The sequence below is a fragment of the Bacillus rossius genome (assembly GCF_032445375.1).
Source record: "Bacillus rossius redtenbacheri isolate Brsri chromosome 9 unlocalized genomic scaffold, Brsri_v3 Brsri_v3_scf9_1, whole genome shotgun sequence".
Taxonomy (NCBI): domain Eukaryota; kingdom Metazoa; phylum Arthropoda; class Insecta; order Phasmatodea; family Bacillidae; genus Bacillus; species Bacillus rossius.
The window spans coordinates 12,524,228-12,545,453 of NW_026962012.1; the positions used below are offsets into that span (position 1 = coordinate 12,524,228).

The 21,226-nt window shown below is 37.4% G+C and overlaps 2 protein-coding genes across 2 annotated transcripts in view; both read right to left on the bottom strand.

The window, feature by feature from the left end:
- Positions 1 to 849, bottom strand: part of LOC134542558 (uncharacterized) — a 237,757-nt gene extending 236,908 nt beyond the window's left edge. The window contains exon 1 of the mRNA XM_063386920.1: positions 696 to 849. The gene's annotated coding sequence lies outside the window, so the exon portion shown is untranslated. The remainder of the gene's footprint in view (positions 1 to 695) is intronic.
- A 4,550-nt stretch (positions 850 to 5,399) lies between these two features.
- LOC134542741 (uncharacterized) overlaps positions 5,400 to 21,226 on the bottom strand; it is a 41,479-nt gene continuing 25,652 nt past the window's right edge. The window contains exons 9-10 of the mRNA XM_063387239.1: positions 15,084 to 16,261; positions 5,400 to 12,654 (exon numbers count right to left, since the gene is read on the bottom strand). Of these exons, the coding sequence (XP_063243309.1) occupies positions 12,583 to 12,654; positions 15,084 to 16,261 (1,250 nt within the window). The 3' untranslated portion in view covers positions 5,400 to 12,582. The remainder of the gene's footprint in view (positions 12,655 to 15,083; positions 16,262 to 21,226) is intronic.

A 21,226-nucleotide genomic window follows, 5' to 3' on the forward strand; every position in this document is an offset into this window, starting at 1 on the left:
TAAAATGCCCCACCCCCCCCCCCCCTCTCGGGGCCGGACACCCCAAAAAAAATTTATCCTTGCCTCAAAATACATCACGTAAGCCTAAGATTTTGTCAACAATCAAATGTAAGCAGGCTTGTGTTTTTTTTTACTTTTTTACTTATTACAAATCATAAAAAGGTCACCGTGGACTTTAAATAATTACTTATATCAATATAAACATTCCAAACTGTTACAAAAATCCAATTTCATCTAGTTTCAATAATCGTTAAACATATCATATTAGCTGTTATGTGTCGTGCTGCGCCGCCCCCAGCTACTTGGCGCCCTAGGCGGTTGCCTCGTTCGCCTGTATGGACGCGCCAGCCCTGACAATACACTGTATTATGATAGTGAATATAATTTGTTTTTGCATAATTAAGCAATCTTACTTATATTTATACACGTGAGTATGTAAAAGTATGCTTGCTTATTCGAACTCGTACATTCAAATTACCAAATGAATTGTTTATTTATGATTTATAAAATGTATTAATTCTCATCATATGTAAAAGTTACTCCCAAGTTTATTTATTTAAATTTACGAAAGAACGGCAGTTTTAAAACAAATTATTCCATAAAGACATCCGTATTGACAATATCTTCCGAAAGGCAGCAGCTAGCCCTGACCGCGTGCACGAGGTACAAGGAGCAGAAGAAACCGCGAGTCTCACCTGGGAGCTGGAGGGCAGACGATACGGTCTTCCGCGCCGACACGACTTCCGCGCCGCCGGTAGGACAGTGTCGCGGCGCCGGGTGCTCTCGCCCTGCTCGCGACGTGGTTGCGCAGACTCTCGGCAGAGCGCAGCACAGTACACACACGAGGAGGCGCCGGGTGCTCTCGCCCTGCTCGCGACGTGGTTGCGCAGACTCCCGGCAGAGCGCAGCACAGTAGACACGACGAGGCGCCGGGTGCTCTCGCCCTGCTCGCGACGTGGTTGCGCAGACTCCCGGCAGAGCGCAGCACAGTACACACACGAGGAGGCGCCGGGTGCTCTCGCCCTGCTCGCGACGTGGTTGCGCAGACTCCCGGCAGAGCGCAGCACAGTAGACACGACGAGGCGCCGGGTGCTCTCGCCCTGCTCGCGACGTGGTTGCGCAGACTCCCGGCAGAGCGCAGCACAGTACAGACACGAGGAGGCGCCGGGTGCTCTCGCCCTGCTCGCGACGTGGTTGCGGCAACTCCCGGCAGAGCGCAGCACAGTACATACACGAGGAGGCGCCGGGTGCTCTCGCCCTGCTCGCGACGTGGTTGCGCAGACTCTCGGCAGAGCGCAGCACAGTACACACACGAGGAGGCGCCGGGTGCTCTCGCCCTGCTCGCGACGTGGTTGCGCAGACTCCCGGCAGAGCGCAGCACAGTACACACACGAAGAGGCGCCGGGTGCTCTCGCCCTGCTCGCGACGTGGTTGCGGCAACTCCCGGCAGAGCGCAGCACAGTACACACACGAGGAGGCGCCGGGTGCTCTCGCCCTGCTCGCGACGTGGTTGCGCAGACTCCCGGCAGAGCGCAGCACAGTACAGACACGAGGAGGCGCCGGGTGCTCTCGCCCTGCTCGCGACGTGGTTGCGCAGACTCCCGGCAGAGCGCAGCACAGTACAGACACGACGAGGCGCCGGGTGCTCTCGCCCTGCTCGCGACGTGGTTGCGCAGACTCCCGGCAGAGCGCAGCACAGTACAGACACGAGGAGGCGCCGGGTGCTCTCGCCCTGCTCGCGACGTGGTTGCGCAGACTCCCGGCAGAGCGCAGCACAGTACAGACACGAGGAGGCGCCGGGTGCTCTCGCCCTGCTCGCGACGTGGTTGCGCAGACTCTCGGCAGAGCGCAGCACAGTACACACACGAGGAGGCGCCGGGTGCTCTCGCCCTGCTCGCGACGTGGTTGCGCAGACTCTCGGCAGAGCGCAGCACAGTACACACACGAAGAGGCGCCGGGTGCTCTAGCCCTGCTCGCGACGTGGTTGCGCAGACTCCCGGCAGAGCGCAGCACAGTACACACACGAAGAGGCGCCGGGTGCTCTAGCCCTGCTCGCGACGTGGTTGCGCAGACTCCCGGCAGAGCGCAGCACAGTACATACACGAAGAGGCGCCGGGTGAGCGCCCTCCCCTTGTCAAGAACCATGCTTGGTGCTGGGCTGCCCCGGTCAAGGGGGGGGGGGGGTGCGTGCCCCCTGCGCCCCCCCCCCCCCCCCTTATGAATCTGCCACTGCACTGGCATCGACGGCTGAGTTATGACTGCGAGCAGAGCAGGGCCGGTGCAAGATAAATTGGCGCCCTAGACGAATTAATTTAATTGCCCGCCCCCCCCCCCCCCCACCGGGGCAACACCCGAAAACATTTTTCCTTGCCTCAAATTACATCATCACGTAAGCCTAAGATTTTGTCAACAATCAAATGTAAGCAGGCTTGTGTATTTTTTTTTACTTTACTTATTACAAATCATAAACAGGTCACCGTGGACTTTAAATTATTACTTATATCAATATAAACATTCAAAACTGTTACAAAATTCCATTTTCATTTAGTTTCAATAATCGTTAAACATATTACATCAGCTGTTATGTGTCGTGCTGCGCCGCCCCCAGCTACTTGGCGCCCTGGGCGGTTGTCTAGTTCGCCTATATGGACGCGCCGGCCCTGGAGCAGAGATCCCATTGTCATAACTCTCTCGTCACCGCTACGGCGATGTACTGTCACCGTCTGCCCGGGCACTTACACGGTGCGTAGAGCTTCAGGGGAAAAAATGCTATTTCAATATACATACATACATATACACATACATACACACACACACACACACACACACACACACACATATATATATATATATATATATATATATATATATATATATATATATATATATAATGTTTACTAAATCTGTAGTTTTTTATTTTCACATAAAGAAGGGTGAAAATTTTAAATATTCTGTTTAAGTAATTCTAAGCATAGCTAAGAATCAACTACTATGCTAGACAATAAATTTGCCTAACTACAAAATCAGTCTATTAGAATGCTCGATCACATCTAACCTATACACAATATAAAATTTACTTTAAAACCAATTTATTATAATCAGTCTTAGCATTGATATTTTCTAAAAGAAAATAATTATTGTTTGAGTATTTCTACAGTGAGTAGTATTTATTGTTAATTAATCATTATTGACTGTTCAATAATTACTGACATCCGGAGCAGTTATTTTGAAATGAGTAATAATTTTGATAATTCATGTTTATTTAGAAAAATGTTCTTTTTCTCTCTTTTTCTCTTTCTGCCATTTTACTCCTTGCGATACACTTACCGACTTACGAGTCGAGATTTTAAATGCCAAAGAAGTTTCACTTCTATCACATGTACTGAGTTACACACGCTCTATTTTTTAATAATTGCATCTGTGATAACTTGAAATTATTTCATTATTGTAGGCATAGCTATAATCAAAATAAATTAAATTGTAAATGTAAATGATACAAAATCTTAAATTAAATGAAACAGTTGTGTGTTTCGTAAGTTTATTAATTGGCTACCTCTTGAAATGAAAAGAAAGTATGATTTGATCAAGGTATAGTAGTTATATCCTCAAACACACTAAAAATGGAATTATAAAATCACATACTTAATCTATACTAAAATTTTAAAAAAAGGCTTACACATTACCATTTTATAAATTATCATTATTAACTAGTTTTGTTAAGAATCAAATACTTGATACACCTGAGAATTTATTGTGTCTATTTCTTTCATAAAAATGTTTGGAATTAATTCCATACGTTTCTTAAAATAGTTAAATATCAGCAGTACCCTACCCTGAAGTTGCATGAGCAAAGCTGCAGGTTACTAGCTAGTAAAGTTATAAAATAAAACAGGGTTCGATGCAAGTGAGTGAGGAAGTATGTGACATGCATACATATATAAGTAGGTATGACTGAAGTCAGATGGCTCTAGTCAGAAAAATATACTGTCCCTAGAACTTCTGTGCTAAAAATAAAATGTAACAGAAAAACCCTGTCATGTTTCTGCTTATAAAGTATTAATTTATATATTTCCTGTACATAATGTTTCACGAATGGCACATTTTCTGCTTATAAAGTTTACTTTCTGAAATTCAATAAATTAAAAAAAAAGTTAAAAACCTAACTATTCCAAAACTTATTCCATCTGTGAAGTTTAATATGTTAAAAGGTTTTTTACACTTTACATATGTTTTTGTTTACAATTACTCCTATACCATAGATGTAGATTGTTCAAATAGGATTGTATGTAAAAACAAAAAGTAAGTGTTCCAAAACACCAGTGCTACACACATGTTAATGCTAGCCAACGCTGTGTATTTGATATATTGATGGTACGTAACGTTCACAGCATGTCTGTAGACACCCTTGCATTGAGAAAAAAAATCCTTCCATGCATTGCCATTCTAGTGTATTTTCAGATGTACACAAGTAGTCCTCCAATATTAGAGTTTGCCAACTATTCCGCAATTGCAAAAAAAAAAATTCTATTGCTGATAAAGAATTTAATTTATTTCATTCGTAGGTAGGAATCTCAAAGACATTTTCAAGTGGCGAAGGAATTGGAAATGGCATTCCCACTCTAAATGTCATTCGTCATGAATCGTGAGACAAATTTACAGAAATGTGGCAGTGTGTCTTCAGACGAATGAAACAGAAGCTGGAAGCAATGCTGAAGTTGAAAAATTGTAGGCTTAGTTAAGCAGTTCGAGCATCGAGTGTACCCCTTAGTGGTTTTAACATTGAACGTTTTACCAACAGACTCATCATGCTATGTATGTACACAAATTGAAACACTGACAAGTGTTAAATTGATATTATAAGCAGGAAAACGTTATAAGGAAGAAATGTTTTTCCTTTACGACTTTACGACTCCTTGAAAAACGTTCCTGTACTTGCGTATAAATTCTCTACAACTGTTTGTGGTAAAGTAACCACTGAAAAATTGCAGAGGGGATACTAAGAAATTGTTGCCAATAACTTTTTGTTAGTTTCTTTAACTCTCTTTGTAAAACATATATCTTTCTTATTCACTCTTATATATAATTTTTCCGTAAAGATTAAGTAGTGTAATCCATAATATTTTTTGCAAAGGCCAGAAATTTAAATGGTTTGGTTTTAATGGGAACCATTTAAAAAATCACTTTAATTGGACAGTAAATGTATGAAACCACCTTGGCATTGAACAGGAACATGTGTACTGTTAGCTGCTGCAGAAACATCTCGCTGAATGACACAGCACACATTCATGCCAGCTGATTGCGCAGTGTTCAGTTCAAAACAAGTGGGAGCTTAAATTACATGCAAATGAAAGTTCTGTAGGTATAGGTTATTTATAATTAAAAAATACTAAATAGGTAATATCATATTATTTGAGAAAAAAAAACATAAATGTACAAAAATTGGCACAAATAATATAGAAATAAAATTAGTACGTATTATACAGTAACCCAATCGTAGGCACCACTTAAGTGACATAAAAAATTGCAAATCCTTATTTACAAAAATTGTGTACAAGAAAATTAATTGCTCGTAAATAGTAAAACATAATTAAAATTTTTTCAGTTTTATTAGTACAAAATGTATATTAAAAAGATAACTTTAACAATAAATAAATACATTTTATTTATAAAAATAAATACGTCTATAACAAAAGCACACACTGTTAAACAACACTTGTATTGCAAAAATTTCGTCTTAGTTTATATCACCCTCTTAATCATCGTGATGAACAGTTATGTTTACACACAATACAAAATATTTCAAACGAGCACTATTAAAAGATTAATATAAAAAGATATGTGATGTACTGCCTTTACAGACAACTACATGATTGTTGAAAAACTCTTCCTTTATTTAGTTGATAAATACTACATACTTCATACAAAGCAAACATTTTTAGTACACAAAAGGCAATATAACAATGACATTCTGTACATAACAGCAATATTTCACTCAATGTTCGTCTTACCTACATGAAACAAGCTGTTTCTGTCAAACTATAAATGCATAATACTGTTTCTCCTGAGCAAATTCGTAACTTGTTTTAAATACCACTTGCTGTTTCATGCTGTCATGGGTTAATTTAGAAGAAAGCTAGTTGTTAGTGAGCGCTGAGTGTAGAGTTCAAGATACGAAAGACTAGCAGTGCTGCCAATAATGAATGAAGTAACTGAACTGCCCTGGCTGCCCATGTTCACACAGGATTCCCGAAAACCGCTTGAAGTTACATTTAATGGCACTAGAGTGTACCGTGTGCGCCTTTGATTTTGTTGCTAGCAGATGAGCTAGAACTAACTACAGTAAACTCCCTATTATCCGCGCATGCTACGAAATAATACATAACATATGTAAATCTGTATTTTATTACAAGTGAGTAAATTTGAACTCTACTGACGAATGTATTGCGTGCTGTATACAGTAAAACGCCACAGGCCTTCTCGGAACTCTTGCAGTAGGCTGGCATGCGTTGCTATTTTTGTCTCTGTCGCACTTTGTTTCTAGTCGTATCGTTAAGCACTTTTATGTTTACATTACTGAAATGTATTTTATGATAATTATTCAGTAAAATATTACAATGTTAGCATCATTTAAAATTTTTACTGTTAATTGTAACTTTTACTGTACATAAATGTTTAGGTTTTTAAGTTGAAATTAATGTTTCCATTTTTGTTTCCCATTTTCGGCTCTTTTACGGATTATCCGCGATTTTCACTATCCGCGGTGGCCCTGCCACTTAATTTGGCGGATAATCGGGAGTGCACTGTACTGTCATTGCTGCAGGCAGCATGCACGATATCCCGGGAGACAGCCTGTGCCGGCTTTGCCCTTCTGCGTAACGCTCTTGGTTTAGTGCTGATTTGTACTTAAGTGCCAAATTTATAATGCATCATCTGAAATAGACCGGTCAAAATTCATTAATTTATCATTACAAACATCTATTATTTTTATTGTTTACGTGCTACGATAAACTAGATGTTTCTCTTTCACAGGCCAAAGTCTGCACAATTGATAAACTGAAAATTTGCATGTTAACATTTGGCACACAATACAAATTTATCTTTTAACCATTGTTAAAATGACATCATCATTTCTCATTCACAAGTTATATGTTCTCAAACAAGTGAATAATGAATGTTGTGATTTGGTGCATGTGTAGTTACAGCTAATGCATTAAATATACATACTCAGTTCAAATAAATGTTATTTTCATAGAAAATGTCATTGTTCACTTACATTACTGTAAGTAGCATTCAAACAACAGCTGTGCTCATAAAGGATAGTTAGTTCCATAGCAAGCTAAGTGGTTGTGTCTTGTGTGTATTGTCCATATAAGAGAGGGAGTATGAGGTACAATCACACTAACTCCTACAAGAGTTTTAACTGATTTGTGAGCTGTCAGGACAACATAAATCATCACATCACTTATTATATAATTAGGCAGCTAATGTATTTGCTGAAGCCAAATATCATTCTGCCCATTTAATTTAAACATTACATGCTTCATAAAAAAATTCAACATTTCATGAAAGTAAAACTCAAACAAAAAAATGACGAGAATATTTCATCTTGCAAAGTAGGGTTTAAGATTAATCTTTGGTATTATGCACTACAAAAATAAGCTAATATTCTAAGCTATGAAAAAAAAAAATTTACTTTTTTTTATCATATGTGAACAAATGGTACAAATTTAGTTTAGGCCAAAATTAACATAAAAGATATTATGTTTTAATCTTTAAATAGCATTATATTCCAAAAAATATATTTGGCTTTTGAATAAAGCAAATACAATTACAAATTTAGCTGCCAAGAACTGTCTGAAAACAGGTTAACTTTCCTACTTGCAAATCAAGCTAACCCTCGTCAGTCATATGCAGCATGTGATGTATCTAAACAGGAAACAAACCATTATTAAAACATACATATCTGCACATCATCTGATACACCAACAAACACACATTCAAAAAATATTGAACTGTACATTTTTATAGTAAAATACTTACAAAATATCCTAATATTAGGTACATTACACATGCCCAATATTATTATTACATTTTAATACTTACGCAGATTTATTCTAAATGCCACATATCATGTTTCCATAGTATAAAAGTACTCATTCCAACAGAACAGACAGTGTAATTCATAGAAAACTTTTAAGCCATGGCACTTTAGTGACAAAAAAGCTACTATTTTAAAGTACCATGGTCCATAAAACATCATCATTAACATTTCATACAACATGCAGGCAACAGTTCAAAATTATATTTCTATTGCAGATTAACAGTTGCAAACAATTAAAAAATTAAAGGCCACTTTTTCCAGTTATTTACATTTGCATGTACACTCCAAAGCTAAGAAATTACAAACACAAAGTGGAGCACTCTAGTACTGCAATTCTATTCTCGATATACAATCCGAGGTGTAACTTAAAATTCCACTTTTCTGCATAGACAATGTTGAAATGGTATGACTGGAGTGGCTTGCAGCAGAAACTGTTCTTGACTCTTCACAAGGTTTCTCGACAGTGCGGTGGCTAACTCTATCTGAATTACACGTAACAACTGAAATATGCCTTTCTGGAAAAAGTGGATATGTCAAAATGGTAATATTTATTATTCAGTGCTTCTGCATATGACAAAGCTACAGTGTTTGTGTTTATGTATCGTTGTTAACCAAAATTCATGCCAAACTAACTCTTTAAAAAAAAAGTGCATATTTAAAAACAGCTGCAGAATTTCTTTCTGCACACTTGTTGAGGAAAAGCCACTAACATTCCTAGCAGATTGCAGGGTCTACATGTCTCACAACTGCAATACAGCAAGTGGGTTCAAGACCAGCCAGACGGTGCAAGGAAGCACAAGATGAAGCCTAGTCTTTTGGCCTTCCTCTCCTGCGTCGTTGCCAGGACAACAACTGCCGTTACCCGAACACGCGAGTACGCAGCTCTGCCGACACGTGTGCTACCTCGTGCACAACTATCAAGATCATGTGTTGGCACTGAGCACCTTCTGTATTCCACATGCCCATGAATTACATTCAGAGACTAAAATACTTATCGTTTAGAATAAGTCGCACAATAAAATTTTCATAACTCTTCCTGTAGCTGTAACTTAGCCAAAGCTACGGCTTTTAATACGTTTCTGTTCAAACTACACACTATAACTGCAGTCTTTCATTAACACACAGAGTCTGTTTTCAATTCTCAAATAGTTTGGTTTTGCCCTCAAAAAGCTGTACAACTATGTACTACTAGTACTTAAATATTTTTCCCACCAGTCTCATATGCAACTTTCCTTAGTATTATATTTTATTCTCTCAGAACAATAAATAATTTCATCTTCTTTAAATATTATTTAGCAACTGAATGTCAGTGACCAAGAAGTAAATTTTCTCACAATCGCACAATATTACAAACTTTGTTGGCAGCCCGCGTGATCTCCATCCATCGTTTGATAAGCCACAGCTCTGACACCCTGGAGTGGCCGGAGTGACAGGAACAGTAACACCCCTAATGGTACGCAGCATTTCAACGCAGTATTGTCGAGTATCGAGTTAGTCTGCACCATATTCGCTGAACAAACATTCAACTAAATATCTTGTGAAAGGCTTATTCACAAAAATATGGATGGTTCGTACTGAACACATTATAAAAAAACCCTTGGAGCCTGCATAAACCCTGCAACACTACATTACATAATGATCTTACGACTAATAATTGTGTCTAGTGCATAATAATAGAAATAAACTTTTAAAACGTTCAACATCCCACCTTATTGAAGTCCAAAGTATTTTTATACAGGATATCCACTGAAGAAACGTTTACGTTGAAAAGATCAAATAACTCGTCACAGTTATAGCAAGACCAAATTAAGGTACGTGCCTCAAGACGGAGCAAACTCAACCCTTGCATTTTCTCACCATCAGCTCTGGAACTCTGCTTCGGCACGTGAATGAGCTTAACCGGCTGCTAATTGAAATAGGGATAAATTTTCTTCAAATACAAGGTGTAATATTTACAACAGAGCACATGAAAATACAAGTGCGCATGTGTATGTCAAAACTGAAATAAAACAGTTGGCCAGTTGGCATTATCGCAAAACTGCTTCCGGGCATAGTCGCTTTGGAACTGTCTTCTCGGGCATGCCAGCGCATCTCGAAGCCACTTCAGCCCTCACATACTGCAAAGCATCACAGCAATTAGCTAACCATTGATATAACCCACATGTCACTGGTTATGGGCAAACATGATTTGAGGTTGCGTTCTGGCGAACCATAAACCCTTGCCTTTCAATAAATATGCCTACATCTTAACTAAACCATAATTTATTTAACTGGTGACCTTCAGAGCTGTAGCCTGGTGTGCTTTTCTTTAAACATACTAATGAAGAAATACTTTAATTTAAAACTATAAATTTTGTTTCCGGTGCTGAAAGAATTTCTGCATTGTACCATTAGAATTAGAGAATAAGTCTGCAAAATGAACACAACCATCCTACTAAATGGCATATTTACTATCATGTATTTACTCAAATCGATAGAATTAATTTTATTTGTAGTGAGCTGGACCACTAGGTTAAACAACAAGTAAACTATAAATGAAGCAAAATGAGTACTTTAATTATATTTAAAGCAAGTAAATAACTTTAAGCTCGTATTAGTATGTGGAGTTATGTGTTCACCACCGATTGATTCTAAGGTATAGATATTGAAAAACAACATATGACAGTCAATTAAATTTTTAAAAACAAAAAAAAAAATTGATGATTCAAAACTGTATTACTGCTAATTGCAAGTTTTCAAGTGCAATCATAATTTCATCTTGTACTAAATACATTGTTCATCTGATGTATAGTTATACTACTACATTGGCTTGAGCACCAATAAAGCTATACTGTAACTGCACCTGAACTACGCTGGCTCATCTACGATCAGCTGGGCCATCATGTTCGTGAACTTCCTAGCCAAGTTGCTTTTGGGCCTCTTCTTGAAATACCATTTGCATTAGTTCAGTATCAATTTGTCTTCACTTCTTCTTAAGCTGTACGTCTGTTGCGGAATGATTTTATATGAATTACTTCTTCTGCATAATCTGGATTCAGTATACATTGTATAATATTATTCTTCAATTAAATATTTTATCGACGATGATAGGAATCATTCTTGATGACTTAGACGCTTCTGATGATCATCAAAGAATTAAAATTCATAAAAAATATTATTTCTTTGTTGCCATATTTGAATAACCATATCTCAACATTTCGTAGTAGTCTTTCATTAACGAAATAGACAATTTCAATTAATATTCGCACGTTGATGATTGAAATATCAGGAACTCACACTCAAAACGTCTTATTCCTATCGTGTCTCTAACTAGACACCTTATTCCAATCAAAAATTTCCACTATCAAAAAGCCTATTGATGAATTTCATAAACAAAATACAATCAAAGCAGTAATGAATTACATGACTAACTGACCAATCAGCATCTCAGTTACTGTTTTGAATCATCTCCATAAATACTCAATTACAATTAAAATAATAATTTTGATTACATTTAAACAGCTGAATATTAACATTTACCGATAATGTAATAATAGTAAATAAAATAAAATAAATACAATTGTTGCTGAACATGCATCAATATTAAATTTAAATATATTACAAAATATTATAAATGTATGTTTTGTAATGAACACTTTCACTGGCTACTAAATAACAACTAAAATTTATAGTGCATAGATAAAATACATTCCTAAAGTATATCGCTATCTTGCCCAAACTCTAGTTTCTACCTTCACATAGTATTCAAGGTCGAATCGAATACAAGTAGTTTATTATTCGTATTCAAAAATTTGAATATTTGCACATGCTTAACTATAAGTAATTGTTGTATTGCTCTAATGTGTGTGGGATAAAACAAATCTTTCTGTTAATACTTATTAATAGATTTCTCAGTGCTCAAAAAAAAAATTATGCAAACGTGCTGGTTTTGTTAATTCATAAATCATGTCACTTTTTCAAACCTTCATGAAATATGTTTGCTTTTGAAGCTAAAAATTAAAATATGACTCTGAACTCTATTTTACTACAATAAATAAAATACTTATTTACGTCTATCATCATTATGCCAGTGTTGAATGAAGCCAAAAGCCAAGTCATTGATGATTTCTTCAAAGAAAATTCTTGGTTTTAACTTTTAATCGAAATCTGCAAGCTTCGATTCGACTTCGACTTTTGCTAAGCTTCTAACCCCTATTAGTTATTAAGAAATGTGAATTAGTGCTCACATATCAGGAAAAATACAAACTCTATAAATTCTGACCCTAATCTACAAAACAATTTATAACCCTAACTTAATAATGCAAATGGTTAATTTAGAGTTTAAAATGGCATTTCCGAGATTGTTATTTAGCTTGTCAATGATGGAGAACACAACAATTGTTAATTTATTCATTACTTAAAATCCTAAAGTGTAAAATCAAACATTGGCAAAACAATTACCAATAACTAATAAGAAGTAAACATTTTTCCTGAAGCAGTAATTAACCCGCAATTAGAGGCCAAAACTTTTGGTGTGCTAACTCACTCCTAAGAAAACCAGTTTTCTTCCAAACCTGAAATAAAATAAACCTTAATGCAAATTAGCTTTTCAACATATGTTCAAAATGGACCAAATAAACTCTGTTTTTGTCCATTCAAGAACACTGAAATTAAGTTGCATCATTTTCCGTGATACTAATATTACTGGAAAGAAAAAAAAAAGTATCGTACTTGTCTGAGAAACATATCAAAACAGCCATGAATCTTGAAATGCTCAAAAAATTTAGAAATGCTAATAAATGCTATAGCACTAAAAATTATTGCTATAAAGTACTTTCATTAATACTATTTTACATAATCTCTCATCATATTTTATAAGTGTACTCCACTGAAAATTTTAAAAAGATCTGCAATAATGTAATTCATACTCAAGATAAGGTAGCCGTAATTTAACAGCCAATGCTGCCAACACAACCGTTGAAAATTTTTAGATCTTGATGTCATAAAAGTACTGCTTCCAGAAAAACCAAGTATCAAAAACAAAAGTCAAGTGTTATGAGAACATAGTAGTATCAATATTGGTATCAAGTAAAGAGAAGTTATGTACTATCCTTTACTTACATAAAATATTTTGAATATGTATTTAACAAACAACTGCTTGAAAAATTTAAGCAGATAAAAAATAAAGATATTATAAATAAACATCAAGCTGTTTAAAAGAAAATTATTCAATAACATTAATTAAATAACAGTGTTACTGTTTCACAGTAATATATGTAAATAGTTCAGTCAAAAACTGGGATGAAAATATTATATTACATGAATTATTTCCCAATTCAAAGTTTTGTATATAGTAGTTCACAATGCCTGCACAAAAACCAAGTTTAGGTAGATTTCAAAGAAATATTACCAATTGAAGCCGTTACCATGGTACCCAAAACCATCCTCAACTCAAAAGTTTATATATGTATATGTTTATACATGTATATATGTATATATATGTATATATATATATGTGTGTATATATATGTATATATATATGTGTGTGTATATGTATATGTATATATATATATATATATATATATATATATATATATATATATATATATATATATATATGTATATACACACATACATATATATACACACACACACACTTTTGAGTTTTATATGTAACTTTTTTGTGGATACGATAACTGTCGCAATTTTTCACAATTCACTTCTGAACTGATACCTAAAATCTAGTACTGGAATATCTCGGTCGAATTCGTTAATGAGCGATATCTGACTAAAGAAGTAGAAATGGGGAAGGTTTTTTTGAAAAACAGAAAAATCGCTGTGGCTCCCGTAATACGGAAAATATCACATCCATTTGAATGTATTATAACTTGTAGAAGTAATACCAAAAATGTTTGTCTGAAACAATTTTGGATTAGACGAACCATTACTGCAAGGGGTTGAAAAAAGGAATTTTTAAAAATAAATCATAACATATTACTGCAAGGGGTTGAAAAAATACCTGCGGCTGGAATGAGAAAATAAGTAAAACTTCCCAACCTGGTTCACTATGGAATCCATTCTTATTTTTGTTTAACTGTCTAAATATTGACTAAAAATATTCTTAAAAGAACTGTTGTTTACCCAACCATTACTGCAAGGGGTGGAAATGACAAGGTTTGAAAGTAAAAAATAATCATTACTTTTTTTGAATAGATATACAATCATATCCGTTTTAATTTATTGTATTAATCCTAAACTTTATCTAAAACTTTGGCTGAAACAGCTTTTGATGAAACTTATTATTACCATAAAAACATGAGTTGAAATTTTAAACAATTCAAAATTTCTTACTACTTATTTCTTTTGAATTTATTTTAAACCATCCTAACATTATCTTAAACCTTGGTGAAAAGAAAATTTTTATTTAACCACATTATTGGTGCAAGGGATAAAAAATAGTGTTTTAAGGTCAAAAAATTAATAATTACCTTAGTTGGCATATAATATTAAAGCTCTTCAATTTACGTTGTAAACTATTGAATACTGGATACATTGAGTTAAAAATATTTGTAATATTGGAGAATAAAAATATATTATGTACATTAAGTTCTTAACATGTTACAGAAGTTTCTAGAATTTTCCAAAATATTTCTACAATAAATAGGTACTTCGAAATCTACCTATGCCTGTAGGCTGTGGCGATAGGGCTTTTTTTTTTTTAGATGGGAGTGGTGTGAAATATATTTGACTGTTAATTTTATTTTAATATCCCCCCTCCCCCCAAATAACATGATAAATAGCTTATCCTAAGTATAAATTTTAATGAGAAATTGAGAAATTTTGGTATAAAAATGTTAATGCCTATTTTAATTCTTATGAAATTCCTCAAAACTATAAAATATTATAGAAGACACAGCATTGAGAGGCCTTATTATACTTTTGCGTTCAAGTCACTAGACATGTTAGGCTTTGATTCACTCACAACAGATGCATCTGTACTAACCTCTTGCTTGACTTTGCCCACTACTTCATACCCAGGCTCAGAGACGGGTTTAGTGCACTCCGCGAAGTCTGCATCTCGAGTCTCCGGCTTCCCAGACCTCGGCTCCTGTGCAACATCTGCAGGACTCGTGTGCATTCTCTCATAATCTGAAGCCGTAGTTTCCATATCGGAGTCCCTCGGTTCATTATTCAGTCTTTCGTACGGCGGTTCACCAGCTGCCACGTTGACACTGTAGTTCACGCTCTCGTAGTTGGGGTCTTCGTGATTGAGCATTTTGTAGTTCGGGTCCTGCATCTCGTTTGACACACTTTCGTAGTTCGGATCCCCGGAATCATTACCATCGTCATTGCTGCTTTTGAAGGGGCAGGAATACCTCTTCCTCCCCAGGCTCGCGTAGTCCGGTTCCACCTCGATGTCGGAACGAGGACGAACTCTCTCGTAGCCGGGAAAGAGCGACGTACCGAGGCAATCGTAAAATTCGGCGCCCGCCGGGGCAGGGTGGCTGGAGTCGGCGAGGCTGAGGTTCTGCTCGGAGATGCTGACGTAGCCGGGCTCGTCGCGGCCGGCACGGGGGCGCAGCTCCTCGTAGTTGGGGTCGCAGTCCGACGGCTGGCGACACACCCGCTCGTAGCCCGGGTCGCTGTACAGGATGCTGTGAGGCTGGCCCAGGCTTTCGTAGCCGGGCTCCACGAACGCCTCATGGCCGGAAACACTCGGCCCGTCGTGAGGCACGTTCAGCTCGAACACCGGGCGGGACTCCTGGGACAGGTTGTGGTCCGAGCTGCTGGTGGAGTCCGTGTCCGCCAGCTGCGCATCCTGCAGCGACCGGTATTCCGAGTCGCGGCTGTCCATCGACGCGCAGCTCACGCTGTCCCCCTTGTGGTCCGCGGAGTCCACGGACCGCCTCTCTTGGCGGGGCAGACCGCAGGCAGGGCCCTCGATGTCGATCGGCTCTCCTTCCGACACCGCTCCCCGCTTCTTCTTCATCACCTTCGCGTACATCTCCTCCAAGTTCTTGGCCAACGCGACGTCCAGGCGACCGTCGCTCCTGCGGTCGGAGCCTCCGTGGAGCTCGGGGCTACCGGCCGGGGGCGGAGGCAACGGAGAGTTGGCCTGCCGCTTCTCCGGCTTTGGTGAGCCTATGTTCGCCACAGAGCTCGTGGCACTTGATGACGATGCTGAGAAAAAATCAATTTCAAACAACTCAGTAATGCTAGAAAAATATAACCATTATTGATCATGCCGAAAGATTTCAGTTATTATCACCATCATTAGCTTAACATCACAAATATTTACTAAAGAAAGCAGTTAACTCAAAGTCACATTAATAGTATATTAACACCCAAGTCCAAAAATGCTTTATATGTGTCTGCAAAACAGTGCAAAACACTCTGCCACTAGTGGTTAGTTTTGTTTAAAACATAGCACAGAAAATTTGTATTGATCTGGTATAAAAAAAAATCAGCTACAAATGTAAGAAATGAGGCCTTGGTTAACCTGACATAAAATGACGTTTTTTGGGTTGACAATACACACTACCCATCAGGATGCACACCCATCCACCCCCATTGCTTAGTAACTGTCGCTGCAGAGATTATCTTGACAGCTCAGGCATTATCTTTACTCCTGGGTTCGCCTCCTTTACCCAGGCACACATACACTATCAGGGTGGCTACCAAACTATAAAGAATAAATTCCCTGACTTTTCCAGGACAATTATTTTTATTCCCTGACCATGCCTAACAATTTCATCAAATTTTTTTTAAGCGTAAAACCTTCTTATTTTTGCATTTTAATTAACTTATCAGATAACATACACAAATATATGTCAAACCAAAATCAGACTATAATAGCTTTAGGAAATTAAAATTTTTCGATTATAGTGTATGTTAAGTGATGATGAAATTGCTAATATTTAGTGAATTATATATAGGTCCTAATGAACATACACATTCTTAAGCAATATTAGCAAACAATCTTACTTAAGAGTTTTGATTAGTTTTTCTATGTCTAATTGTAAGGTAACAAATTAGAAGAGTAATGGGTCTTTTTTCTTAATAATGTACGTAATTTTGTTGCCTGTAAATAATAACACATTTTTTGTTGAATATTTTTAACACTTAAAAAAAAATTCGATTATAGTGTATGTTAAGTGAAGATTAAAAACAGAACTGTTATATACGCCATTTTACCCAATTATGTAAAAATTTTGTTTTATTTACTCATTTGATGTATAATAACCCAAAAAAGGATAATAATCTAAGCGTTCACAACACTGATCATTATAAAAAATAACTACTATAACATACAAAGAAGATCGCCTGCAGTAGCGGTAGCAAAGCGAACGAACTATCTGTGACCTGTCTTCTTTGAATTCAAGATGGGAGCGAACGAACTAAAAGAGCGACCTAGTTCGCCAAGGAGCTGCGAACTAAAGCTGGAATTACAATGCCCCGACGGGTCCGACACGACAGGCCCGACAAACTGTCGTGCAGCATCTCAGCACGACAGATTTAAAAGCGTAGGGTCACAATACCACGACAAAAATAACCCGACGATTTTCAATTTGGCCTTCGGCAAATCGTGCCAAGCTAAATACTTCAATTAAAATGCATTATAGAATGCGCTAAAAACAAAGTAGGCTCTTTTATTTATTATTGACAGTTGAAGTGCAAAAAAACATTTAGTCGTTTGCGATACGAAGTAAGGTTAAGTTGATTCGTAAAACAAAGAGTAGTTTATTATAGTTACAAGGAAACAAGATAAAGATATGTCAGTGAGGGGAAGAAAAATACTCCTGATGTTAGCTGTGCGAAGAAGTAAAAAGAAACGAAATGTTAAAAGATGGATTCTAAACTAACGTCTTTAACCATAAACACGATTATAACTGTTTATGTTTATACAAACAGACTAAAGCTCTTTTCACAATGCCGCGACGCGATGTGACGTGACGTCATACCAAACCAGCCAATCACAACTACATCGCCCGCGATGGGCGACAGCTCACTTGGCGACGAGGCTGTTTCGTCGCTTCGGCGATGTCGCTAATGACGTCAGAAATAACAGCCAATCAGAAACAAGATTGTGGTAAAGAAGAAGAAGAACTGAAAACAAGAGTTAAGAAACGATGTATTGATGCATCTAAGTAATGTTACTAAACAACACGTGGATTTTGTTCAATTTAAATGAGTTTTGAAGTGCGTCTGATTGATGAAGTTCAGAAAAAGCCGTGTTTGAACGATGTTTCTAGGAACAAATATTGTAATCAGACGGAGAAAAATAATGCTTGGTTAGAAATATATTATGGGCTTCGCGATCCTATCCATAATTAAATGCTTCTACCAGTCAGTCAGTGTACAAATATAATAACAACAATCTGAATATTACCGCCAAAAACTTTTGTTTACAACCATGTTATAAAATATCCCCAGCAGAGTGCAGGCTGGTTCGGTTTTTTTCGCCAGCTGCATGGCGATCGCGTCGCGCTATTATGAAGTGCACTAGCTGGCGACATATATTTACGTCGCTGCCTTCGCTACATCGCGTTGCCAGATCGTGTCGCATCGCGGTAGTATTGTGAAAAGGCCTTAAGGCAAGCTACAAATTTTTCAATTCACCCACACGTAAAACGAAATTTCACTTTCAAGCAAAAAGATTTACCAAGTAGGTAAATATTTTTGAAATTTAGTTCTGTACTGTTTCCTTTCCGTTGCCGTTTTCTTTTCTGTCGGGCAGCCCGACACGACGAAATTAGAAATAGAATCTATTCCTTGCGGGCCGTCGGGGTGCGTATTTTGTCGGGCTGATGTCATGGCGAGCTTGTATTTCATTGGCTATTGAACTTGTCGGGCCTGTCGTGTCGGGGCCGTCGGGGCATTGTGATTCCAGCATTAAAGGAGCGCTCCCGGTCGCGAACTATTATGCGCAAGTCTAATGATTAGCTACTCTTAATATTTACCTTTCACTTTTCTTATCCTGTATTGGAATTCATTTAAAAAATGGTTTACTCCATAAAAGTAAAGGGCTAAAAATTTTAATATAACCAAATAAACACTTTAACTCATTATTCACCTTTACTCTTAGCTTTCAGCAACGGCAATATTCTTCCCAAGCCCACACATTCATATCTGATCCCGCGCACATGTTTTTTTTTCTTCATCTTTGTCTTCTACTTCTATTCTCTCCTTTTTATCTTCAGAACAAAGCCCGACTAGTTTACTAAATAATACTGAAAACCTGTACACACCACTAATCAAAACGTTTACACAAAGAGGACAGCAAAATAAAATAAATAGTACATCTGAAAAATAAAACGTAGAGAAGCACTACATGACTGGGAACAAAAAAAAAAACACACACGTTTTCATCCCAAAACGTTCGTGTACTTGTACCACAGTTGCCAATAATACGAGAAACAAAAATAAAACTATCTCTGTCATATCGGTGTACTATGAGTTATAAAACTAGTAAGCATAGAATAATTTGGTACACGTACAATTACTATGGTGGCAATACAATGCTTGCGCGTGCGCGCCAGCCAGTTGTTATCAGCAACGCAAACACAGCAAAGTGTTTTTCATGGACCCGCGTCATCAAAAATGGCTTCATTAAAATGTCAAACTTCGTATAAATTATAGTATTCAGAATTTCAGTTAATAATTCCATACATACAATTAAAAAAGACTATGAAATAGACAAGATTTAATTTTTTCCCTGACTATTTGAAAAATTTCCTGACTTTTCCATGACTTTTCCCTGCTGGCAAAATTCCCTGACTTTTCCCGGTTTTCCCAGTTTTCCCGGTTGGTCGCCACCCTGACTATACAGAAAAGAAAAGTGGCATGTTAATTTCTGCTGTTTTCCTACACTTTGATTAGACAACGCAAAAAAATAAAATCTATAAATATTAGACTGAACATGATTTTAAAAGCAAAAAGCAGTTATATTTCAGAGAGAATCCAATCAATGAAAAAAATTTAATCTTCTATGACCTGCATCATTTTAAACTGCACCTCATTGCTTTTCATTGCTCATTTATTTAACCCCCCCAATTTTTTTTTTTACCAATTTGAAGGAACAGATGGAAATTAGGCTTTTCTCAGTTCCGCAAGTTCTTAGCAAATCAACTAGCACCGAGAACCACAAATGTAACCCTAATATGTACTACTGAAAGCCAAACCTTTAACTGTAAAATTCCGGTAGACTGCCGTAAAAAACGCTGTTGTAGGGGAACACATTTTGGGTGACCCATGCAAAAGTCTCTCTAACTTCTCTTTAAGCCCCTTGTGACAAAAGAAAGGTTCGTAAATCTTGGAAAAAGGCAGCAGGCCGACAGTGTACAGTCTCCCTCCCCTTCCATCTCACTTTCTTCACCCCCTTGGCCGCGCTCACCCCGATGGTACGATACTGAAGTCCCAACAGGAAGTGTCTAACGTAAACAAAAGAGTTCTCTGTGCCTAGATCTTGCTCCCTATTTTTGTCCCACTTTTCACTTTGAGGCAAGGATTATTATTTTAACTAAAAGTAGACCTGTTAATAAAAATCACCCAGGCTCAATATACTTTAAAAAAATCTTAAATTTCTTAAATTAAAAATAAACTACCATGATTTATAGTTGTCTACTACTCATAAATACTACGTGCTTGCTTCCTGTATTACTTTTAATCCAACAAATAGTTTGGTTACATCCTCTTTTAACAGAACTTTAACTTGAGGGTTACATATATTACCCATTATAAGCTCACCAGACAAAAGTTAGTCACTACTGGAGAAATCATTACATGCATCATTTAATACAGTGAAACTCCGCTTCTGGACTAGATAACCACCTGGATTCCGTTCGGAAATGAGTCCACAAGGTTGTACAGTTATCAAACATCCATGTTAAGCCACTCGCTGAGGATTTGATCGTGCAATTCCACCAAATTGCAGGGATGCTGATGTCGGCATTTTACCCACTGTTCCAACATGTCCCACAGATTTTCAATGGTGTTCAAGTCAAGTGATTTTGCAGGCCAATCGAGATGTAATAGGATGGGAAAGTGTTCATAAAACCAGTCACATATGCATCCAGCCCGATGAACTTTGCTGTTGTCATCTTGAAACATTGGGGTATCAATAGCATTATCATCATGGAGATGTTG